We start from the raw sequence: 14,150 nt of genomic DNA on the forward strand, positions 1-14,150 counted from the left end.
CTGCTTCAGTTGACAGGTTATGTTTGAGTCTTAGCAATGACCCGAAAAAACCTGTTTTTTCAACGAATCATGCGGGTCGACCTGAATCCTAAGCGGTTTGTCAGAGCTGTTAAACAAAGAACGAATTGGGCCACTTATATAACTTTAGGCGGACCGGCTCTGCAGTTCGAGCTATTAGCTTTTCTGCTTAAATCTTGCTGTCATCGCGAATATACCAAAACCCTAGCGGCTTCTTTACTGCGGTGACAATGGCTAAGAAGAGGAAGCATGAGGAGGCCTCAGAGGAGGGTCGGAAGAAAGATGAGGTCGCACCAGAAAGGCCAAAAAGGACTCTTACAGCGTGGAAAAGCGAACAATTGGAGAAGCAGAACGATGCTCCTGTTTTCAGGAACAAGGAGAAGGTTTTGATAACTTGCTCTCGTCGAATCATATCTAGGTGATTTCTGGTGTCATTATTTCTTAAAATATTATCTCTTTTTTTATTTTTTTAATTCCTTGTTGTGGATGTGAGAAGATATCGGCATTTGATGCTAAATATGGTGGCACTGCTGCCACACTCTAAGAAGGATAACAAGGTAGAGTCAGAGGATAGCAAGGGAGCTACACTTAATGAATTGGTCGAGTTCAGGAACTGCACGTATTGCCTGTTCTTTGAGGTATTTTTTCTGCATCTTAATTTTGAGTTTTCATTGGTTTGAAGATTATGTTTCATGAAGGTTAGAAAAATTCGCACTTTCGAATATTTTCATGAAGCGTAGGCATGCCTATTTAGTAGTATGCGAGCTTTGCTCTTGGTTTAATTGGTTGAAGTCCTAAACATAAAAAATATTTGTTCATTAAAGGTGTATTTGCTTGAAGTAATTAAAGGGAACGCAGATGCATTTCACTACAAAATTTCATAATGGATGTTTTTGGTTCCAATGTAATAAATAGATAATTGAATTTATTTAGAAAATATGGACAATTACATACTTTTTTTTGTCAAGTACTCCCCATTGTTTAAAATTGGGCAATATGAGGCTCGCCTTGCGGCCTGCCTCACCACAATTCCAGTGAAAAATGCCTCGAGGCTTATGCCTCAAACTTTTTTTATGAGGCTTGTGCCTCAGCTTGGCTGAGACTCGCCTTGAGGCACACCTCGCCTTACGCCTCACTGATTTATATATATTTTTATTAAAACTTACATAAATTCTAAACTAAAGCCCGAACAAATCATCCGTTCACTCAAGCCACAACAACTTCCTCTCAACCGCCTTGATCTCCAGCCCATTGCCTTTACCGTAGCCACTACCATCGTATCCCCCACCGGGAATCACTTGAAAGTCGCACACCACCACTACCATATCCTCTAAAAATTTTGGAGTATTATTCTCATATTTATGTTGATGAAAAATATTTATGAAAGAAAATAATGATTGAAATAAATGAAGAAGAAATAGATTGAGAGACATTGAACTCCACAAGATAAGGCAGGACAGAGACTAATTTGTTATGACGATGACTAAAATAAAGACCCCTTCGGTGATGATAGTGCAAATGATTTCTAAGTTGTCAATTTTGTTAGTTTTTTTCATAATTAAATGTGGATGAGTAGGGAACTGAGAAAGAAGGAATTTGAAGTTGAACTTGATGTTAAATGATACTTTATGTAATTCTTATATTTCATGTTGTTTTGCTCTTGTAATATTTGTATTTCAGTTCTATTTCACGCAATTTATCACTTACCACTTTACATATTTTGCAATTTTTTATTTCATGTGTATGTCAATTTATTACTTCATAGTTCGATAGAAAGTTAATATTTCATTATTTAACATATTATTTGGGTGTTATATAAAAAATTACTTTTAATTTTTATTATCACTTTACGCAATTTTTGGATTTTGAAGCTTTCGCCACAAAATGCCTTGTGGCTTATGCCTCGCCTCACAAAAGAAAAAATGCCTCAATACTCAATTGCGCAATTTTAAACCTTGGTACTCCCCTAAATCTAGTGAAAAATGAGAGAAAAAATCTTGTTGGATTATTGCTATCACTCGCATATTTCCTCACATCAAACAAAAAACTCAATTTCTCATCAACCAAATAATAAATGAAAAATATTTCTTTTACTCATTTTCTCTTCAACCAAAATAAGTGAGCGAAGACTAATTCCCTTTTACTCTGTCCATTTCCCCTTTATCCCCTTTATTTCCTCTCTTTCATTTCCTTCAAGCTATATGAAGCATAAAAAGAAAAAAATGTTTGCATTGGTGAATAGGAAATTTGGGGAAGATGCAATATAGTTGTTTTTTCCTTCTATACTAGACAGAGGAAGGTTTAATACCATTCTTGTTTGTGCTTTATGTACTTAGGGTTGAGGATACAATTTGCAGTCCATGAATTTAGTTTTATGGTAGTTAAATAGAATAAGAAGATGCAACCTTTTTAACCAGTAGGTGTAATTCTCAACTGATCTTCTTCATTTATACACAGTGCAGAAAGCAGAAAGATCTTTACCTTTGGATGGCTAGGTCGCCGGATGGCCCTTCTGTGAAATTTTTGGTAAATGCTGGTAAGTACTGATTCAAATGACATATTTTATGGAATCTTCTATCTAAATTGCTTGTCTAATGCAAACATGGGTGTTAATGATGTGAGCTGAACCAATTATTTCGCCACTCAAGTTTAGTAATGTGTTCTTTTCTTATCAAGCTTGTGTTGATATCAAACTGAAGGTATAATTTCTTGTTTCCAAATTAAAATTAAGCTTTGTTGAGATTGGGTAAATATGGTTTGAAGAAGATTAATAATTATACGACCTTATCATCTAACCTAAATTTATGCATTCTTGTTCATATTGTAATCAGATGTTTTTTTTTCTCTTTTGATATTTCAAAATCTAACATCAATGAAAGAGAAATAATTGAACCTGATTGATCTAACTTACAAATTGATTAGAATAAGCTTCCATTATTCCTTCTGGTTTTAATATGCATCATAGATATGCGAAGGATCAAAGCTAGCCTTGTGCAAGAACATGAATTAAGTGATTAAAAAACTAATCTTAAAAAAAAAAAAACTGTTAAGGATGCCCCCAAAACTGAACTAACATAATATTGTAACTTGGTCGAGCTTTTTTGTCATTCATTAATTGCATTGATTTGCTTGGCTTGCACCCCTAGATATAAGCAAATATCTTCAATGGTGTATTATCATTGTGTATTGATGTAAGATGACTCAGGGATAAGTTTCCTATTGAATGTGGTGGCACTGCTGCCACACTCTAAGAAGGATAACAAGGTAGAGTCAGAGGATAGCAAGGGAGCTACACTTAATGAATTGGTCGAGTTCAGGAACTGCACGTATTGCCTGTTCTTTGAGGTATTTTTCTGCATCTTAATTTTGAGTTTTCGTTGGTTTGAAGATTATGTTTCATGAAGGTTAGAAAAATTTGCACTTTCGAATATTTTCATGAAGCCTAGGCATGCCTATTTAGTAGTATGCGAGCTTTGCTCTTGGTTTAATTGGTAGAAGTCCTAAACATAAAAAAATATTTGTTCATTAAAGGTGTATTTGCTTGAAGTAATTAAAGGGAACGCAGATACATTTAACTACACAATTTCATAATGGATGTTTTTGGTTCTAATGTAATAAATAGATAATTGAATTTATTTAGAAAATATGGACAATTGCATACTTTTTATTGTCCGATTGTTTACAATTGTGAAATATAAGGCTTGCCTTGCGGCCCACCACAGCGCAATTCTTGTGAAAAACTCCTCTCAAGGGTTTTGCCTCGAGCTTTTTTTATGAGGCTTGCACCTCAGCTTGGTTGAGGCCCGCCTTGAGGCATGCCTCGCTTTACTGGCGTGAGGTGTACATCTCACCCGATTTATATATATTTTTAATTAAAACTTACATAAATCCTAAACTAAAGCCCGAACAAATAATGCCTTCATGCATCCCCAAGCCGCAACAACTTCCTCTCAATCGACTCGATCTCCAGCCCACTGCCTTTGTCATAGCCATTACCATCATAGCCACCACCGGGAATCACTTGAAAGCCGCATACCACCACCACCTCCTTTAAAAATTTTGGAGTATTATTCTCATCTTTATGTTAATGAAAAATATTTATGAAAGAGAAAAATGATTGAAATAAATGAAGATGAAATAGATTGAGAGACATTGAACTCCACAAGATAAGGCAGGGGAGAGATAAATTTGCTATGAAGACAACTAAAATAAAGATCCTCTTAGTGATGTAAGTGCAGATCATTTCTGAGTTGTTGCCAATTATGTCAGTTTTTTTAAAGAATTAAATGTGGATGAGTAGAGAACTGAGAAAGAAGGAATTTGGAGTTGAACTTGATGTTAAAGTATACTTTTATGTAATTCCTATGTTTCATGGTATTTTGCTCTTATAATATTTGAATTTCAATTCAGTTTCACGCAATTTATCACTTGCCACTTTACGTCTTGTGTAATTTTTATTTCACGAGTATGTCAATTTACTACTTAATAGTTCGTTAGAAAGTTAATATGTCATTATTTAACATATCATTTGAGTATTGTATAAAAAATTTCTTTTAACTTTTATTATGACTTTATGCATTTTTTTGAATTTTGAGACTTTAGCCACAAAATGGCTTGTGGCTTACGCCTAGCCTCACAAAAGAAAAAATGCCTCAATACCCAATTGCGCAATTTTAAATCTTGGTACTCCCTAAATCTAGTGAAAAATGAGAAAAAAAAAACTTGTTGGATCATTGCTATTACCTGCATATTTCATCACATCAAACAAAAAACTCAATTTCTCATCAACTAAACAATAAATGGAAAATATTTCTTTTACTCATTTTCTCTTCAACCAAAATAAGTGAGCGAAGACTAATTCCCTTTTACTCTGTCCATTTCCTCTTTATTTCCTCTCTTTCATTTCCTTCAAGCTAAATAAAGCATAAAATGAAAAAAAAAATGTTTGCATTGGTGAATGGGAAATTTGGGGACATAGCAATATACTTTTTTTGTTTTGTTTTTTTTCGGGGGACAATGCAATATAGTTGTTTTTTTTCCTTCTATAATAGAAAAGGAAGGTTTAATACCATTCTTGTTTGTGCTTTATGGACTTAGGGTTGAGGATACAGTTTGCAGTCCATGAATTTAGTTTTATGGTAGGTAAATAGAATAGGAAGATGCAACCTTTTTAACCAGTAGGTGTAATTTTTCTCAACTGATCTTCTTCATTTATACACAGTGCAGAAAGCAGAAAGATCTTTACCTATGGATGGCTAGGTCGCCGGATGGCCCTTCGGTGAAATTTTTGGTAAATGCTGGTAAGTCCTGATTCAAATGACATATTTTATGGAATCTTCTATCTAAATTGCTTGTCTAATGCAAACATGGGTGTTAATGATGTGAGCTGAGCCAATTATTTCGCTACTCAAGTTTACTAATGTGTTATTTTCTTATCAAGCTTCTGTTGATATCAAACTACAAGGTATAATTTCTTGTTTTCAAATTAAAATTAAGCTTTGTCGAGATTTGATTAATGTGGTTTGAAGAAGATTAATAATTATATGACCTTATCATCTTACATAAATTTATGCATATGCTTGTTCATATTGTAATCAAATGTTTTTTGTTTTTTTTTTCTCTTTTGATATTTTAAAATCTAACATTAATGAAAGAGCAAGAATTGAATCTGATTGATCTAACTTACAAATTGATTAGAATAAGCTTCCATTATTCCTTCTGGTTTTAATATGCATCATAGCTATGCGAACGATCAAAGCTAGCCTTGTGCAAGAACACGAATCAAGTGATTAAAAAGTTAATCTATTAAAAAAAACTGTCAAGGATGCCCCTAAAACTGAACTAACATAATACTGTAACTTGGTCGAGCTTTGTGTCATTCATTAATTGCATTGATTTGCTTTCACCCGTTGATATAAGCAAATAGCTTCAATGGTGTATTATCATTGTGTATTAATGCAAGATGACTCGGGGATAAGTTTCCTGCTGCAACTAATATAATGCACAATATGCTTTCATGCAAAGGAAAGTAAATGATCCATGAATCACAAATAATCGATTATGCTAATTAGCAATAGTATGTTTTATGCTGAATTTATTATGAAATGATTTTAAATATTTTAGAATTTCAAGAATAATTTGAACAAATAATCAGCGTGCCCAAAAATTAATTTTCATAATCACATTTTCCATTATCACTTCTAGAGTGAAGTTAAAAGAACTAAACTTGCCAATAACAAATTATGTATATCAAATTGAGAAGGAAGTAATTTACCAAAAGTAAAGAAAAATCAAATCTCATGTCGGTTCAAGGAGTTTACTACCCTTAAAATTAGATAGTTGCATTATACCGTACCTGAAGGAATTACATATCCAGCTTGCAATCACAAGATCGAAATTAGAAATAAAAATAAAATTTAAACCAAAAGTTACCAATTGCATGTCTTTTGTCACTATTTACAGATTCTTCATAATGTAGGCACAGGCCAAACCGTATGAAAATTTAGATTAGTTATTTTTTTTTTCTAAAACAAAAAAATTGCAAAAATCCAAAACCAGTCAAATTCCAACCATTAGAACAATATGAATTTACCACTCATGAGTGCGCAGCATTTGAAATTAAAAATTCATGCCACGAAAACGCACACCTCAGGAATATATACTCCAAAAACAGCCAAGCACATCACTAGAGACTTATTCACAAGCCATACCGTTGCCTCCTTGAATTTGGGTAATTTGGGCAGATAAAAAAAAAAAAAACTGCCATGCTTGCTTTAAAATTTTTTGTTATTAATAAATACTTCTAGCATCACCACATTTAATATACTAAGTGCCTAAGACAACTGCATCAGATAGTGTATTATTTTAAATATGTTCAGGTCATTTGTTAATCCACATGTTTAAGCTACAACTGTTATTGCTCGTCTAAGCTTATTGCTCTACTATTATCCAGTGCACACAATGGAGGAGCTCAAGCTTACTGGAAATCATCTTAAAGGATCTCGGCCAATTTTGACTTTCTCTTCCAATTTTGACAAAGAACCTCGTTGGATGCTTATAAAAGAAATGATAACACAGGTATGCATGTTGATTTCTTCTTTATTATAAGTGGTTTGTATTCATTTTCTCATAAACTGCTTAGATATTTAAGGATGAAAGAAAATTTTGTTCATGAGGTTTCTTAGGAAAAAAAAAAAGAATAAATAATTTTGTGATCAAACCAAAATGAAGATTCATAAAAGTGGGTCTAAATTGTTGGGTTAAGGATATTGATGATGATAATATTGCTTGCTTGTACAAAGATGTGAAAGGACCGTCAGATAATATGCCAAAGCTAACAACAATCGAATTTGGTGCACACTTTACCGCTAAAGAGCAATGCTACATTTAGGATTTGTTGAGCCACCTTTCTCACAACTTTATTTTTTTAGAAAATCACCACAATCCTGTTTGGCTTCAGATTTTTTGCTCCTTTTAAAAATTTCTATTGTGATAAACAGTCATTTATTAATAAATTTTCTATGATGTGGTTGCGCTAAGAAAATTGATGTCCAACTTTTTCAAAATAGTAAATTATTATAGTACCCACAACAACTTCCAAAAAAGCCTACTATTTCAACAACAGTTCTACAATGACTTGTACAGCCAGTTGCAACCATCACAAATAGATCTTAAATGGACCCTAGAAATTCTTTTGTTTGTGTGAATGCTATTCACATCTCTTATAGTCAGACCTGGTGTGAATTAGCCAATTAGGGTAATTGGCCATTTGAAGGCTACATGGTTTAAATGACCTCTACATCCTTTTTTATCAGCTCTGGTGCAATGACTTGGAATAGGTCTTTTACTAGTCATGGATTTTGTCATCTCAGGACAAATTTTCTCCACAGGAAATTTGATTTGCACTTTGGGGATATTATTTAGAAAAAAGGCTTGAGAAGGTGAAGACATGGGTGACTTAACAACATATAAATAGCAGTCAAGGTACAGCCTATGTGTCGTTCATTGGAAAGCAGACCTGTGCTTTACTCGGATAATTGAGTCTTAAAATCTTTCATGTAGTATTTTGCAAGTAATGATGCCATTGTTGTATTTGGGTTAATATTATTTTATTTTGATAAATGATAATTTATGAGGACAATTGTTATGGTATTTATCCTTATCGATACAGTTCGTAGAAAGAAATGGAGCAACTGAAATACTTTTCTTTTATTTCCAAATGTCATGCCAGAAGATTTTCCTAAGAATTTTTTCTTTTTTCTAGCGAGAAAAAAGAGAATTTTATCTTGTTTTTCAATTTATATGTTTCATTTTTATTTTATATGTGAAAGAGTCAATTGTATTAGGTGAAATTGAGTTCTGAGCTTGACGTCTTGACCATGTAAGAAACATAATGCACCAGGACTCTAATTTGCACCAGCTGCAAGACAATCATTTGGCTGTTCCTATTGATCAATCACTCTGGCTCTTTATCATTAAATATAACTCCTTCATGAATCTTAATTTATAGGGATTTACAACTTTACTGTTACAGTGGCGTTGATTTTAGATTGTCAAAACCTCATCTATTTATAAGTTTCTACTATGATTTGGTCAGCCCAGTGACGAATAACTGCTCTAAAGTATACCTTCCTGATATTATGCAATTAAACTATACTTTCTCGGTATGATTTCTGAATTTGGGGTTCAAAATCTCATTAGAAGGATCCCTAAAATTTAATCATGTGAAACAAATGTACCTTTATTTGTCAAGTGTTAACAGACGAGCTTTTAATATAAAATTTTGCTATACTTAAATTTTGCTATACTTAAATTAAGTTCAATGATTTCTTAAAGAGCAGCTTATTTTTATTTTATTTTACTATTGAATTTTGATAGACGAGAAACCTTAGTACACAGAACCACAATTAATTCTTTTGATCAATTTCCATGTATTTACACCAAGCTTTGCTATTGCAGATTTTTGGAACGCCAAAAGATCATCGAAAAGCCAAACCATTTCATGACCATATATTTGCATTTTCAATCGTTGACAATCATATATGGTTTCGGAATTTCCAGGTAATGTTGACCTACAGGTACATTTTTTGTATGTATTGCTTGTACAAATTGATCTCAATTTAAGTTGTGCTTTTGGCGTAATGTGGAACTTCTTCTCACATCATATAAATCCATGAAATTATCTATTGAGTGAAGTCTAGTTATTATCCGTAAGGCATAACAGAATAAGCATGCAGTACCTTCCTTTCTTTTCCAAGTGTTCGTTAGATAATTGTATGGAAAGCTAATTAAGTTCCTGAGATCAAGCTTTTATCGATTTTTACTGAGGTGGTTACATTTTTCAAATCATTTTTTCAAGCTGTGCGACTGTTTTTTTCATGTCCCAAAATTATACATAAAGAGGGATATTAATAGTAGATGGAACAATCGTTAGGTTGCCATAATGTGATATGGAAGTCATTAGTTCGAATCATGAGATCAATGTGATAGGAAATACTTGAGTTCGCAAGTAAACCTAATGGGAAATACTTTAGTTCGCAAACAACCCTAACAATAATAGGTAAAACAACGAGAAAAATAGAAGAACTTTGGAGGAAACAATAAAAAACAGTAGATAATCTTATAGAAATCAAAGCAAAACAAGAACAAAACAAAGATACATATGATCCTCAATTCAAGAGGAGAATCGTTCTCTCCCACTCTCTAGACTAGAAGTCTAGTGCCCAAAACACCAAAGAGAACTCCAAAAGAAACAATAGTCATGCATGAAAAGCTAACCCTAATTCCTTTATCCTACTTAAAGCATACAATTAATTAATTAAACCAAATGACTCCCTTGCCACCCCCTCCTTTGTCTCCAAATAGTTTGAATTTGAATTCCTTGTGGGGCCCACTCCTCCCTCTCTCTCTCTTTGGTCGTGCTGCCGCCCCTCCTATAGTAAAAAACTGCCCCTTCAAGGAGCAATTATTACGTCCGGTCACCAAATGCGTTCATAGATCAATAACCACGCGCCACGTCACCTAAAACTCGGTATTGAGCACTCGGTATACATTCGGATACGTTCGGATTTCATCGGACGTAATAATTGCTCCCCTTCAAGGGGACAGGTTGGGGTTGGACCGCTCCACTAGGGACCGTTCTAACACAATGTTTCGTTACTGCAAGTCTAAAATTGCATAATACATCATTCCCTTTTGGAAACCCTTCATTTGCAAGAGTGCACGCCTTTCTTTTTTTGAAGATATCAATAATGGCATTTGCCCGATCATGATATTGGTTGGAGGTACTTTGTCCTGTGTTCTGAACAAAGATGGAAAATATTTTTTATCTTTCACTCTGCCTGAAGCAGTTTTTCTATTGCTTCTGTTCTCTTTAACTGGAAATGCAAGTGGAATGTTATTATTGTAAAGCATAAATATTTGTGGTTGCAAGTCTTCGTTTACATTTACAAAATGAGTCGATTTGACATTTTTCCAACATTCTAGGTATCTGTTCCTCATAACGAGACTGATAAAATGGATCGCGGAGGCTTGGATAAAATGACTCTCATTGAGGTATATACCCTTTCCTTTTAAGTTTCTGTTCATTTCTTGTCCATGGCTGGGTTTTAACATAAATGCCATTTCATAAAGGTTGGTCCAAGATTTTGTCTGAATCCTATCAAGATTTTTGGAGGAAGCTTTGGTGGACCAACTTTATATTCAAACCCGCTTTACATATCGCCAAATCAGGTATGTTTCAATTCTACCTTATTTTTTGGGGACATTTAGGCCATTTAAGGCAAATTCACACACAACACATACATAAAGACTCGAACCCAAGACATCTTCACAACCAACAGACCAAACTGAGCTGTGTTCAATTATAGCATATATATCTCGATTCAAGTTGTGCTTTTGGCGTAAGGTGGAACTTCTTCTCACATCATATAAATCCATGAAATTATCTATTGAGTGAAGTCTAGTAATTATCAGTAATGCATAGCACAATAAGATTGCAGCGCCTTTCTATCTTTTCCAAGTGTTCGTTAGATAATTGTATGGAAAGCTAATTAAGTTCCTGAGATCAAGCATTTATCGATTTTTACTGAGGTGGTTTTCTTTAACTGGAAATGCAAATGGAATGTTTTTGTAAAGCATAAATATTTGTGGTTGCAAGTCTTCGTTTACATTTACAAAATGAGTCGATTTGACATTTTTCCAACATTCTAGGTATCTGTTCCTCATAACGAGACTGATAAAATGGATCGCGGAGGCTTGGATAAAATGACTCTCATTGAGGTATATACCCTTTCCTTTTAAGTTTCTGTTCATTTCTTGTCCATGGCTGGGTTTTAACATAAATGCCATTTCATAAAGGTTGGTCCAAGATTTTGTTTGAATCCTATCAAAATTTTTGGAGGAAGCTTTGGTGGACCAACTTTATATTCAAACCCACTTTACATATCGCCAAATCAGGTATATTTCAATTCTAGCTTATTTTTTGGGGACATTTAGGCCATTTAAGGCAAATTCACACACAACACATACACAAAGACTCGAACTCAAGACATCTTAGTTGGAAGCCTAAGTTCTCAACCAACAGACCAAATTGAGTTGTGTTCAATTCTAGCTTATATATATATATCTTCTTGTGCACTTTGTAGGTCCTAGAGTCAAATCATGAAATCAACTTTTCTATATGCAAGGTTAAGGCTATATCCCCCTCCATAGACCTTGCATTAGTCGGAGCTTTATATTGTAGGATAGACTATCATCCATTCTATTTTTCATGCAAGTTCTTTTATATGTTGCTATCTTTAAATGCAAGATCAAGATTATTTATTTTGATATATAGCCTAATAACTTGGTGATCTTGTTTAATCATTTTTTATTAAGATTTGATCATTGATTATAATTGATGAAAATTTAGATTATTTTTAATGCTCCTCAATAAATATATTATTATTATTATTATTATTTTAAATCAAAACTCATTGAAATTGTTCTAGATATATATATTTTTAAGTGCTAAGGTGATTTTATTTTATTTGAGTTTGGCTACATCATGAGATTAATAAATCATGTATCTCGCTATCTAGATCATCCTTTTTAGGTATTATTTTTTGTATTATTGATGCTTGATCAAATCATTTAAAAATTTTATGATATTTGGCATCAAACTATTTTTTATGATGAAGTTTAGGATCAATGCCTGAATGGTCTTGATTTGCCAATTAGGTATTGCTTGCTTGAAAAATAATTTAAAAAAATTCTGATTAAAAATGTCTTCACCCAGAAAAAAGATAGTATATCCATTCATACATAAATTTATTTAGTGATTCAATCATGTATGTACTGCTAATTAAGGTTTCGCTTGAGATGATTATTACTGTGTCTTAAAGCAGCTTTATAGCACAAAAATTTAAATTTTTGTAATCGAGAGCTACTTTAAGAAACAGTAAGAAATGCTTAAAGAAACAGTAAGAAAGCCGTCTCAAATGAAGCCTAAGTCTTCATATGTCTATAATGATTTGAATTCAATTTGGCTCATTGAGCTAAAGATCATAACTTATGTATTCTTCACTGTAATTGAGATTGAATCAAACGAATTTTTAGTATATATTGACATGTGAACGATAATTGAAGGGGAAAAAAGGAGCTCAAAAGTATAGCACTGGCAATCCTTGGAACCGCAAATTTAAGTAGAAGAGACTTTCAAATAAAATTTCTTCTCTTTATTCCACCATATTTTGGTGGTTCGCTGCTTAATTAGTTGTATTTTGACTCTCATACTTTTACTTGGACCAGATTCGGGCAATGGAGAAAAGGAAGAAAGCGGGGAAATATGTGAAGAAAGTCAAGGCTAAGACCAGGAGGAAGATGCATGAACTTGAGAATCCATTGGAGCCCGATGAGTTTGCAGATCTCTGGAAGGAATGACCACTTGGTAATATATGCTGGCAATGAAATTGTTTTCACCCCCAAACTTTTCATCATACAGCTTAAATTATGTCAGTCTTCCTGTGGGAAATAATGCTTTTCAGTTGATGAACTCGAGCAATTGCAGAGTATCAATTTTGTTCTCTCCCTAAGAATTTGTGCATTATTAGCATTTCAATGAATTGAAGAGTTTGATTAATGTGATTTCAGAAAGAATGGCAATGATAGTTTGAGTCAACCCTCCGGGCTTAGCTGGGTTGGTGGGCAAGTATAGTTGGGAACCCCTAACTCATGTTCGAATTCTCTCTCATGCGGTGCGATCTCTTAGTTGGGGAGAAAATAATTGTGGGACCTGCACCTATGGGGCTGGTTGCTGGTAGGCTCGCTGAGAGATTAGTTACGGGCCAAACACCTTTTAAGAGGGTGGCAGCAGGTAGGTACTCCCGTTCTAAAAAAAAAAAGTGAGTCATTTGTGGATAAAGAATGAGGCTTCTTCTGATACAAAGTTGGTAACTTTTTATTCATATTGTTTATGGCAGCATCATAATCACATAATGCCAATAATGAGCTCTCTCTAAAGTTAATGAATTATAAGCTTGAAGAGTATCAAATGGCATTTTCGTTAAATATTTTGACTTGAAATATTTACAATTATCCTAATTACTCTAAAACTGTTAGCTGTGTAATCTGGATTAAACCGACCTTTCTAGAAGTTTCTTAGCTAGGTTGTTCTAATATTATGTTATGTTTTAAACAGACGCTTAGCTATCAAATTACCAAACAATATGTAATGTTTATGTTGTTAGATTTTGGAGTTCGAATATTAATAGGATAATAATAGACTTTAATTTTTAAATATGTTTTTAAAAATATTTCTTATATTTTTTAATTATATATTTTTTATTCTTAAAATATTTAAAATATAAAACTCATGTGTCTTATACCCCTAATGCTTTTTCTTTCAAAAATGGTGGAAAATAGAAAACAAATGGCATATAAGTATTCATAGAAGTAAGGGAGTTGGTAATTTTATCGAGTGAGCATGAAAAGTTTTAAGGGATTCTATCCCACACATCTATAGTGAAATGCATAGTTGTGATGAGATAATTGCACATACTCAATTGCCATGGTACTTGGAGGGAATCTATGTTTTTTGTTTGGGATGATTGTTGTGTTTAATAAAGTAATTGTGAAGTTGCTATGGGAGAAAA

At 33.3% G+C, this 14,150-nt stretch overlaps 1 protein-coding gene across 2 annotated transcripts; it reads left to right on the forward strand.

The window, feature by feature from the left end:
* Nucleotides 1–154: 154 nt before the first annotated feature.
* On the forward strand, nucleotides 155–13,177 carry LOC110094012 (ribosome biogenesis protein BRX1 homolog 2). Of its 2 annotated transcripts, none has more exons than XM_020819104.2 (8): nucleotides 155–436; nucleotides 515–656; nucleotides 2,476–2,554; nucleotides 6,971–7,095; nucleotides 8,977–9,078; nucleotides 10,504–10,572; nucleotides 10,651–10,749; nucleotides 12,808–13,177. In XM_020819104.2, exons 1-8 carry the CDS (start codon nucleotides 249–251, stop codon nucleotides 12,937–12,939), a joined length of 936 nt encoding a protein of 311 aa, XP_020674763.1. In that variant the 5' UTR covers nucleotides 155–248; the 3' UTR covers nucleotides 12,940–13,177. The 2 variants fall into 2 exon arrangements, with proteins under 2 accessions (XP_020674763.1, XP_020674764.1); XM_020819105.2 differs by lacking the exon at nucleotides 10,651–10,749 and adding an exon at nucleotides 11,377–11,475.
* The last annotated feature ends 973 nt before the right edge of the window (nucleotides 13,178–14,150 follow it).

This window comes from Dendrobium catenatum, unplaced genomic scaffold (genome assembly GCF_001605985.2).
Source record: "Dendrobium catenatum unplaced genomic scaffold, ASM160598v2 fragScaff_scaffold_156, whole genome shotgun sequence".
In the NCBI taxonomy this organism is placed as follows: Eukaryota; Viridiplantae; Streptophyta; class Magnoliopsida; order Asparagales; family Orchidaceae; genus Dendrobium; species Dendrobium catenatum.